The sequence below is a fragment of the Alosa alosa genome, chromosome 22 (genome assembly GCF_017589495.1).
Source record: "Alosa alosa isolate M-15738 ecotype Scorff River chromosome 22, AALO_Geno_1.1, whole genome shotgun sequence".
Lineage (NCBI taxonomy): Eukaryota > Metazoa > Chordata > Actinopteri > Clupeiformes > Clupeidae > Alosa > Alosa alosa.
Window position 1 is genome coordinate 6411648 of NC_063210.1, and position 10473 is coordinate 6422120.

At 44.2% G+C, this 10473-nt stretch overlaps 1 protein-coding gene across 3 annotated transcripts in view; it reads left to right on the top strand.

The window, feature by feature from the left end:
- Positions 1 to 5240: 5240 nt before the first annotated feature.
- Positions 5241 to 10473, top strand: part of rundc3ab (RUN domain containing 3Ab) — a 9154-nt gene continuing 3921 nt past the window's right edge. The window contains exons 1-8 of one of the 3 annotated variants that reach the window (XM_048233157.1): positions 5567 to 5645; positions 7650 to 7812; positions 7967 to 8082; positions 8199 to 8326; positions 8872 to 8957; positions 9322 to 9411; positions 9657 to 9737; positions 10186 to 10351. In XM_048233157.1, coding sequence (XP_048089114.1) covers positions 8052 to 8082; positions 8199 to 8326; positions 8872 to 8957; positions 9322 to 9411; positions 9657 to 9737; positions 10186 to 10351 — 582 coding nt within the window. In that variant the 5' untranslated portion in view covers positions 5567 to 5645; positions 7650 to 7812; positions 7967 to 8051. Of the gene's footprint in view, positions 5646 to 6291; positions 6348 to 7649; positions 7813 to 7966; positions 8083 to 8198; positions 8327 to 8871; positions 8958 to 9321; positions 9412 to 9656; positions 9738 to 10185; positions 10352 to 10473 lie in introns of those variants that run through there. The other 2 variants (XM_048233158.1, XM_048233156.1) reach the window with 2 other exon arrangements.

Genomic DNA, 10473 nt, shown 5'->3' on the forward strand with positions numbered 1-10473 from the left:
CAGATAGAACAGGGGTAAGAAGAAATGAGCATTTCAATCTGTCAAGCCCATTTGTTGACCAAAATGTTACCCTAAGTTTTACAGGTTAAGAGAGGACAGTTTTTCACATCACACACAAAAAAACCCAACCCTCCAAAAGGTGCCCTTGAAGTGGGCAGACAGGTCTCATCAGTCACCCTCTCTGTGTTCCCACACTCATCTCTGTGTTAAAACCGTACTTCACACACACTTACTGTATTCACAGATCCACTGAGCATCTGGAGTGTGTGAGCAGACAGTGTCACCTGTCACCTCCGTGACCATCCACAGAGTTATGAATGTGTGTGTGTGTGTGTGTGTGTTTGTGAGAGTGTGTGGTCTGTGTGTGTGTATGCTCTAATGGGTCTATCTCCTACTCAGAACACCTTTAGGGCTTCCTTGAGGTCAGGGGCCAATATAGGTTGTGTAAACTAGCACAAAGGAAAAATTAGAACTTACCATCAATCATCTCATCAATTCCGCGTATCGGGTTCAGCGCCATTTTTCAACATGCAGGGTTCAATGACTTGCCTGTTGGAAAATTATGCTAAGCATGCTCAAAAAGTGGACCATTAGATGTCGAGGGAGCCCATGAGGAACTTCTATATCAGTGAGAGTCTGGTCTGTTGCCCTCTCTGGAATCACCCTTTGAATGGGGCGGCGTGATTGATCCAGAGTGAGGAAGTTGGCTGACCGCACCACAGTCAGGCTCCACCGGAGTCTGATCTAGCGCTCGCTCGGCGGCCATGCCGAGGGCTTTGAAGAAACACTGTGTCTGTGTTTGCACAGGATGATAGAGTGAGGTGTCTGTGTTTGCAGGGATGACGTTCACAGAGGGAGAGAGAATATCACTGTTGTGGATCTGAGGATCTGGCTGCTGTGGCTCCTGCATCTGGCCCTGATTTAGCCCTGATCTGAGCCTGATCTACGGCCTGGGCACTTATGCAGATACGGTGGTGTGCACCAGTGTTTCAAAAGTATACTCCTTTTGTTGTTATGGATGTGTCTTTCATCAGCACAAGCAACACCCAAACACAGTCCCTGCTATTTTCTATAAGTTTTTTCGTTTTCTCTGCCCCTTTGCTACCAGTTCATTTGCCTGTCCTGAAATACAGTAAAATCTAATTAGCTATGATTCACTGAAGCAGGAAACGAAACAAAAAACTTGTTCTATGAGGTAATCTCCTGTAATTCTAATCTCAGGAAGCAAACATTCAAATGAAAATCTGTCCTCTGCTCTCTTTGCATGAAAGTGTCTGCGAAAATTAGCGTAAATACATCATGTTTTCTCTGCACTCTTGAGCCCCTGCTTGAAAACGTACATGCATTGCACACAGTCACTCTGGAAAATTCTGTAAACACAAATTTGGTGCAGCACAGAAAGGCTGTATGGTCTGTGCTGCTGGCGATATTCGTGTCATTTGCACCGCAGAAGCATATCCTGGGCTTTGGGCAGGGTTCAGACTAGAGTCTGATGCTATCACAAAATTTGTCATTTAATGACAATGAATGAGTTATGATGGCATTGACATACATCAAGATGGGTGTCTTTGTGTATCAGAAATGTTCTCCATATTTTGCTTAGGCCTATTTGTTGTTTTGCTCGGCATGTTGGTGATGATGGCTGTACGTCCCTCTATTGTGTATGTCTACGTGAATATTAAAAAGAGTTTTAACATTCACATTCACATAAACTTCTCATTGACAGGCATTGCCAATAAACTGAACTTGGACGGCAAGATGTTTACAGGTCACACCAACCAACCGCCACCACTACATGCACCTTTTTCCCTCTCCAAATCTGTGTGTCTTATTTCTTTTAAAGGTTCAGTCTGCAATTGTAATCCAATAGATAAGTCAGATTCAGTGATTTCTCTTCATGGTCCTCTCGATGTCCATTCCGTATAGGCTGCACTAAAGCACTCTGGGATTTGAATAGACACTCCTGCTTCTGTAATTATGATATGCAAACGTGCAAATGATAAGCAAACATAGTGGTTCAAATGGCCGAACCATCAACCAATTTCAGCCAATCAACAGCTTCAGGAGCATGGAATGGAGCAGTGTAATTTGATTGGTTGTTGAGCTCGAATATCAACAGGTTTTGCCAGAATCACAGACGGTGCCTTTAACTCACATTCCTGTGCTCTTTCAGTTCTCTCTGCAACGCCACTCTTTTTCAGAAAGCGTACATGTCTCCTTCTCGTGCAGTCTTCCCTCTGTCTCACATCGGCGTTTGGAGATGCACACACACACACACACGCCTCCAAATCTCCCTCAGCAAATATTTACCTCCCCACTCCTCAAGGATGAGACAGTGGAAAAGAAGAGAAAGGAGTTTTTTGTTTTTTTAACTTCTATTCTTTCTTTTTCTTCCTCTGAGACTGTTGTGCGTAGAGATTACTGTGCCTTCTCAGTTGGAATTATGCAAAACATGCAAACGATGTTTTAGTCACAACATGTCTACACTTTTGTTTTCATTTAATGTTGAGCGTTTTCTACCACGGTCCAAAAGACTGTGTTATAAATAATAGCTGTTACAAAAAAGAACTAGAGGAACTGTATGGTATTTTAGGACAAAATGTGGTAATCTTATATAAGTATTATAGTATTTTGGGACATGCCATAGAAGTACTATAAGACTGTATAGGGTAAGGATATTAAAGAGGTATTACAGAACATCAGAAGCATTATACACTACTACTATTGTAGAAATCGTAAGGGAGGATGCAAGAGTGAATGTCAATCTCTCCATCTGCCTCTCTCTTTCTCTTACTTTCTTCCTCTATTTCCATCTCCCATGTCTTCTCTCTGTCTTTGTTGCTTTCTGCCTCTCTCTCTCTACCCCCTCTTCTCTCTCACACACTCTCTCCTTTCTCTACTTTACTTCTCTCTCCTTTTCTCTTACCCTCCCTCTTTATTTCATTCCCAATCTTTCTTTCTATTGTTCTTTCCTTTACTCTATATATACTCCTCTTGCTCGCCCTTTTCCTCCCCCCTCCCTCTCTCTTGCTCACCCTCTCCCCCCTCCCTCTCTCTCTCTTTGGCTCAGCCGTCCTCTCACCATCACCAGGAATTTCACAGCAGGTCCTCAGGTCCTGCCTAAAAGTAGCATCGTCACCTCCAGTGTCTGACCAGTGCCCACGCCGACTAACAACACACTAGTGCCTCCTATGCCTGTTAACACCCATGTACACACACACACACACACACACACACACACACACACACACATACATCTATACTCCTATATCAGGGCCTAGAATAGCCCACACTTAGATAACTAGACACAGGTACCATCCATCACCCAATCCAAATACATTCTTTCTGTTCAAATCCAGATTTGAGCATACTCCTCCCCTGGGGATTGGGGAAGAATACATCTTTAAACCACATTTACTTTCTGTATAGTGCTGAATGTGTGTAGGTGTGTTGTGTTTGACCGAACGGGCGGTTCAGCCCTGCACCTGCCCAGGCTCGAACCCACAGCTCGCAGCACCATCTGATGGGGAGACAACTGTGCTGTCATGGGAACTAGGGAGCTAAAGGGAGCTAAAACCAATGGATGTTAGCATCTCTCACTTGCACGTCTCTTAAGATGAGTGGAGGGAGGTTTACTTATCATACCTACTGTGCAGCTATCATATCAGCTGACTACCATTACACATAGGCCTACATTTAATTTCCATTTGCTATTTAGCCAAAAACCTGTGAAAGAACATGCTTCTTGGCACCTTTAGTTTTAGCTCTCTTAATATTTTGTTGGATGTGAGTGTTTCATAATATGGGCGCTCATTACTGATGTCTTATTAAGATTCAGTCCATGAGGACGTCAGCACTCCCTGAGGAAGACAGAGATTGCGCCTCAGTTAAAAGCTGTGATTTTCCCAGTAACTGTGATTTAAATTTAGCTGCCGCCATCAGGCTGGATCTCTGTTTGCATAGGAGCATTTGTCCCAAGGCGGCAGGGGGAAAAGTTCTAGTCACACCTCCAGTCTGCTCTCTGTCTCCCGGGCTGATGTTTGCCCATGACACACGCATGCTGACCTCAAGAGAAAAGCTATAGGCGAGCATGCACATACACACACACACACACACACACACACATACAGAGAGAGAGAGAGAGAGCAGCTCATGGGTACAGAAAACATCACCTGAGCCATACAGCAAAGCTGAGATGGAGCAGAACTTTGCCAGCTGTTTAGGCTTTCTTTTAGATAGGCCTGCCAATTCGTGACTCATCACTGATCTTTTTGCAAGTATGGGTTTATACGTCAATTTATCATAGAAGTCAAGATCTTTTGTTCAAGAATGAGTATATTACAAAACGCATCTTAGAGCAATTGAACCTATCTGGCAGTATTCGGGAATGCTTGTACATAGACACATCTTTTGTATTTCTTTTACAGTAATGGCAAAAAGATCAATACGCTTGTGACCTGCATGCTGTGTAGAAAATGTACAAAATGGGCAACTAATTTGAGGTGATGGTCAGAGGTAGATTGCATTAGGCCTATGTGTGGATGGTGATAAGGTTCCACAAGGTTGTTTGGTAACACCAGTAGTCTGGCCTTAACAGCAGAGAATCTCCTTGCAGCAGCCAAGTCCACAAAACTTATATTTTCTAGAAATTGATGAATGAATTTTTGATGTGATTGAGAACAGGCAATAACTTTTTGGTTTAGGTCTAGACAGTACAGGAAATGGTGAATACGAATGCAGAATGCCCTTTACATTATAATGAGCAGTTTACATTTTAAAAGACATACAGTAATGACACAATTTTTGCAAGTGTACAGTAGTAAGTGGATGGCCATTTGTGCAAGCGCTATTTTAGTCCGCTCAGTGCATTTATCCGAGTGGGAATTACATGAGCTACTGCTCCCTCTAGTGGTTATTTCCCGTACATGCTGAGTGGAGAGATGAGTTGGCTGTGTCAACATGACTCAAGCAGTAGGCTATATTGCTTTTAGCCAGAACTGTAGATTTAAGCTAAAATACAATTAGACAGTCTTCATAATACGTCCACTCCAATATCGAAGTGGTTTATTTAAGTCGTTTTTGTTCACTCTCAATGGATGAATTAGGCAATGTTGGTCTCAAGTAGGTGTAGGCAAGGGGGGAAGCCATCAATATTGATTATGAAATATAATTTGCTGACTCGTCAGACATATGGTGTGATGTGTGTTGAGATCACCCATGAGGTCATGAGGAGGCGGGGAGAGAGTGACGGTGGGCTCCTTGGGGGGAGAGAGACGCCAGAGAGCTTTGTTGTTTGGGACCAACCTTGGTACAGAACTGTTTAAATCAGTGTCTCTCTACAAGCCAGCTGCCGCAGAAGAGGGCATCCCTTTAATTGTATGCTGAGCATCCTACTTCCCCCTTGATGACGCCACGGAAGAGCGAGCGTGCGAAGGAGAGCGCTGCTGTTTGTATGGCGTAGCCAGGGAGGTGTCCGTGGCTCTGGAAGCGCAGCAGTAGCTTCTAACGCTGTCGTCGGTGCCGGTGCCGCCGTAACCTTGTATGGAACAGAGTGTGCAGTCCGCGATGGCGATGGGCTTGTCGTCCAAGAAAGGCTGCTCACGGAGCGTGGCGGTGGAGCGCAAAAATCTCATCACCGTTTGCAGGTATGAAAGGCCTCCTCCTACTGTAACGACAATGAGCGTTTAGAGGTCAGCTGTTAGGCTACCCCCAAACATTCATTGGCTGCCGCCTGGGTCCTAATTTCAATTCCATATTAGATTACTTTAATATCCGATATTCTGTTAGAAATAATGCTGTAGGTTAGGGGTCGCAGAAATTAGCCAATTAGGAACCAGTCGCCACCAGAGCCACTGAAAACAAAGCCCGTCTTGCAATCGTTTCTGGACATCAGCTGACGTCATATTTATGTCGGGCGATGCAGGGTGGAAGGTTGAACAGGCCACAATCATCATCATATTCCGACCCATGTTGCTTCGTTAGTGTAGCCTAGCTTTGAAATAGGCCTAGGCTACTGGTATTAGCCTAATCGGCTGATGCGCAAACGCAGTTCCATAAACTTGTGATGTGACTCAAGCATTCTAGCCTGGTCTACAACTGACTTTAATAGTCCTAAGCCTACATAACAGGAATATTTCAAGCACTGCGATGGAGCATAGTCATTTTGACAACTGCGGGCACTGGAAGTCTAGCGATGTTTGATTTATTGCTCTTCCCGGATGGTGGCGTTGCCATGACAACAACCTTCTCGTAGGCAAGGACATGGATAGCTTGGTCCTGCCTTATTTATACGGTCTGGTACCCGAGGGAGCCGGGGAGGCCTTCACGTCAGCTTGCGTGAGATAGTGGTAAAAGTGGAAAGCTAACAATAGCTAGTGAAATAGCCAGAATCTTTTGAATGCGTAAGGAAGGCACAGTTTATTCTGAATAAGATTAGGTGATGGGTGAAAACCAATGCTGTCTCCTCTCTTGGATAGACTAATTCAAGAGGCCTATCTATTTGTATTTTTAAAAATCCAAGCTATTTTTATCTGTCTCAGTCTTGGGCAGTGACAGCTGAAAATGTACACTCAGTAATTTTATTTGTTTATTAAGACCAATAACAACTAAGGCTTACCTCTAAATAAATGATGCTCTGTGTGATTTTGATCAAGTCACAAGTTCACTCTTAGTTTACAGTAGGTAGGCTACATCTCTAAGTCATATGATTGGTGGATAGCTAACTATAGATGGCCTATTGTCAAGGAGATGTGGGTGCTCTTTGGTGCCGTTGAAGGAGATATTGTTGTCTGCAGAACAATGGCTGCTGAAGTCAGTGACCACACTGTTGCTGTGTGGGTATGGGTTCTGCTCTGGTGTGACACACATGGTCTTATCCCCAGTATGATTCCAGCTTAGTTTGAAAATATAGTGCTGGGTGCTGGGTCACATTGTCTGCTGCTTTTTCAGTTAATTTCCTTTTTTCTCTCATTTCTCTTGCATTCTGTCTCTCTGACACACACGCATGCATCGCCACAAGACGCATGCATTACCACACACACACACACACACACACACACACACTTCCAAAACAATGGTACTCCACTATATAATGAATCATTGATTCACTCTCATTATATCGCTTTGTCTACCTCTCACTCTCACTCCACCCACCCACCCCACACACTTCTCTTTTTCCAACTCTCTTTCTCTGTCACACACACACACACACACACACACACACACTCTGTCTCTCTGACACACACACGCATGCACGCGCGCGCGTACGTACACACACACACACACACACACACACACACACACACTTCCAAAAACAATGGTATCATCTACTATATAATGAATCATTGATTCACTCTCATTATATCGCTTGTTCACTCTCTCACTTCCTCACTCCACCCACCCACCCCACACACTTTTTCCAACTCTCTCTCTTTCTCTGTCACACACACACACACACACACACACACACACACACACACACACACACACACAGTCTCACCCACCCTCTTAGTCACTCTCACATTCAGTCTCCTATCTGATTACAAAATTAACATAATGTAGTAGCCTAGATCTATTGCGTCATTTATTCACTAACCTATCGCATAATTCCAGCGATGAGGTTTATTGACCGGAAACATTTTGTAATATAGGCTTACAGTCATTGGTTTAACCCAGAGCCTCAACGGTATCCCCCTGACGGAGTACTCATTATGACAACTCCGCATTATCACCGGATGTGGAGAAAGATGGAGAGAGAGAGAGAGAGAGAGAGAGGGAGGAAAAGAAGGAGAGCACCATCCTAGGTTCATATGTGTAAGTCTACCTGGCTTTGAAATGTCGCAGGTTATTTCTTTAGGTGATTGAAAGAAAACACAAGCCTATACTGTACAATGACAATACCTAGTATTATGATTTAACTTGGTTTACTTGATTGGAATGTAATTGAGTGTAATGACTGATTGGACAGGTTTTCTGTGAAGACGCTACTGGAGAAATATACAGCGGAACCCATTGATGACTCATCTGAGGAGTTCATCAACTTTGCTGCCATTATGGAGCACATTCTTAGCCATCGCTTCAAAGGTAAACATGTTACCAGGTACACTAAAAAACACTCTGTGCACAGTCAAAGTCAGTTCCCCACCACCAGGGCCAGGGAGCATTGATCATCAAGTTGTTTCTTTCCTTCTCTCCACCAGGCTCTGGCAGCTGGTTCGATGGTCAGAGGAGCTTCTGGGACTTCATCCGACTGGCGTGCGGTAAAGTCCCCAACAGCTGCATCAGCAGCATCGAGAACATGGAGAACATCAGCTCCTCCCTGGCCAAGGTAAGGAGCACCACACTCACTACTCTGTCTGTCTGGCAGTGGAGGCATTACTCTGTCTGTCTCTTGCACCCAGCTCATTTATGCAGATTTGTCACATTCAAATAGATCATCTGGAGTGGAAGCACTTTAAATTTGTATAAGAAGAAATTTAAAAGCAAGGCAATGACATCACAAAATTCGCAACTCTAGATTCTTCTCAGTTCTCTTACTCATCAAGCCCTGCTTCCTTCCCTTTTCCGTTCTTATGTACAAACACTCCATCTAATTACAACATGAATGAAACAAGGCGAGGCCGCATGAAACAAGGATTGAGAATCAAGAACAGAAATGAGATGGGCTTGCTGTTTGGCAGTGGAGGGAACAGGCTGTCCATGTAGTTTATGCCGACTATGAGCATATTACATCTGCATTAAACAAAAAGTATTCTCTACAAGAGAGTTGATTAATTAGGAATCTTTGATTATTTGATCATAACCCATTCCTCTTCCTCTCCCTTCTTTCTCTCTCACCATTTTACAACCCCCCACCCCCACCCCGTCTCTCAGGGTAGAGCATGGTTACGGGTGGCTCTGATGGAGAAGCGTCTGTCGGAGTACATTGCCACAGCTCTTAGGGACAGCCGCACCACCAGGTAAGACTCACCTGCAGCACAGGCGAACATTATTACTACTCCCACCAAGTGAGCACAACACACACACACACACACACACACACAGAGGAAACATACACACAGAGGAAACACATAAAACAGAGGCTGCATTGCCAGGCACCTTGAATATGGATTAACATTATGTCTACATGCACCTGTCACACAGCCTGGAAAGTTTAACCAACATGCTCACACATTTTTATAGACACACACATAAAACAGATATTGGCTCTATCATTACACACACCTGGAACACACATGCCACACACATTACAGGCAACAACCTTCACAACAAATAGGTTAGCTTTATGCTTATTTGTGTGTGTGTGTATGTGTGTGTTTACAGGAGGTTTTATGACGACGGCGCCATCATGCTGAGGGAGGAAGCCTCTGTGTTGACTGGTATGCTCATTGGACTCGGAGCCATCGACTTCAGGTGAGGAAAGGAATGGAGAGACGGATAAAACAGCACCAAATAAAGGAGAGGGTGGAAGAGAGATAGAAAAAATAAAGAGAAACAGATAAAGAAAAGAGAAAAGTATTGAGGGGAAGATCAGAAGACCGTGCACACAGGGAGGTAGAAAAGCAATAAGTTTGAAAGAAAGAAAGAAAGAAAGAAAGAAAAGATGGTTATGCCGTTTCTCTGCAACTTGTGATGTTGGTCCATGTCCTGTCCTGTAGTTTCTGTCTGAAGGGAGAGGCACTGGATGGGAAATCTGAAGCGGTCATTGACTACACCCCCTACCTGAAGTTCACACAGAGGTACTGGACCATTGCCATTACTGTTACATTACGGTTGTGCACATAGCTAATGTGCCAGCATCTGAAACAGACTGGATCGAATATAGCATATATACTCATGGCAGTGTCTAGACTTTAGCATATACTCATGGCAGTGTCTAGACTTTAGCATATACTCATGGCAGTGTCTAGACTTTAGCATATACTCATGGCAGAATCTAGACTTTAGCTAGGGCAATTGGAACAAGACACAATATACATAAACTATATGTGATTGGATTATCTAATAAATAAGATGGAGCTCTGACACATATCATTGGTGTTGTGTGTGTGTAAAGCTGTTAGTGACATTGTGCGTCCTGTAGCTATGGCTACCTGAGCTATGGTGTGATACCATTTTTAGACATATTGGCGCTGTATGTGGTGTCGTCCCTTGTGCGGTCCCTTAGTGATGCTGTGTCTCCCGTAGCTATGACTACCTTAGCGATGAGGAGGACCGGCGCAGTGTGGACAGCAGTAGCAGTGAGGAAAGTGCGCCGGAGCATCCTTACGTTCCCTTGATAACCGAGGAGGAGAGCTGGAGTGCCAAGTGCAGGAAGATGGAGCAACGCTACAAGATTGTCTACGCACAGAAGGTGATTTGCGGACATGGCCATAGGGTGGGAATGGTTAGATGGCTAAGGGATTTTAATGTGGAATAGTCCTGGAGTCTATGGAAATACTGTACAGTTGGCATGGATCCCACTGACCGATGATG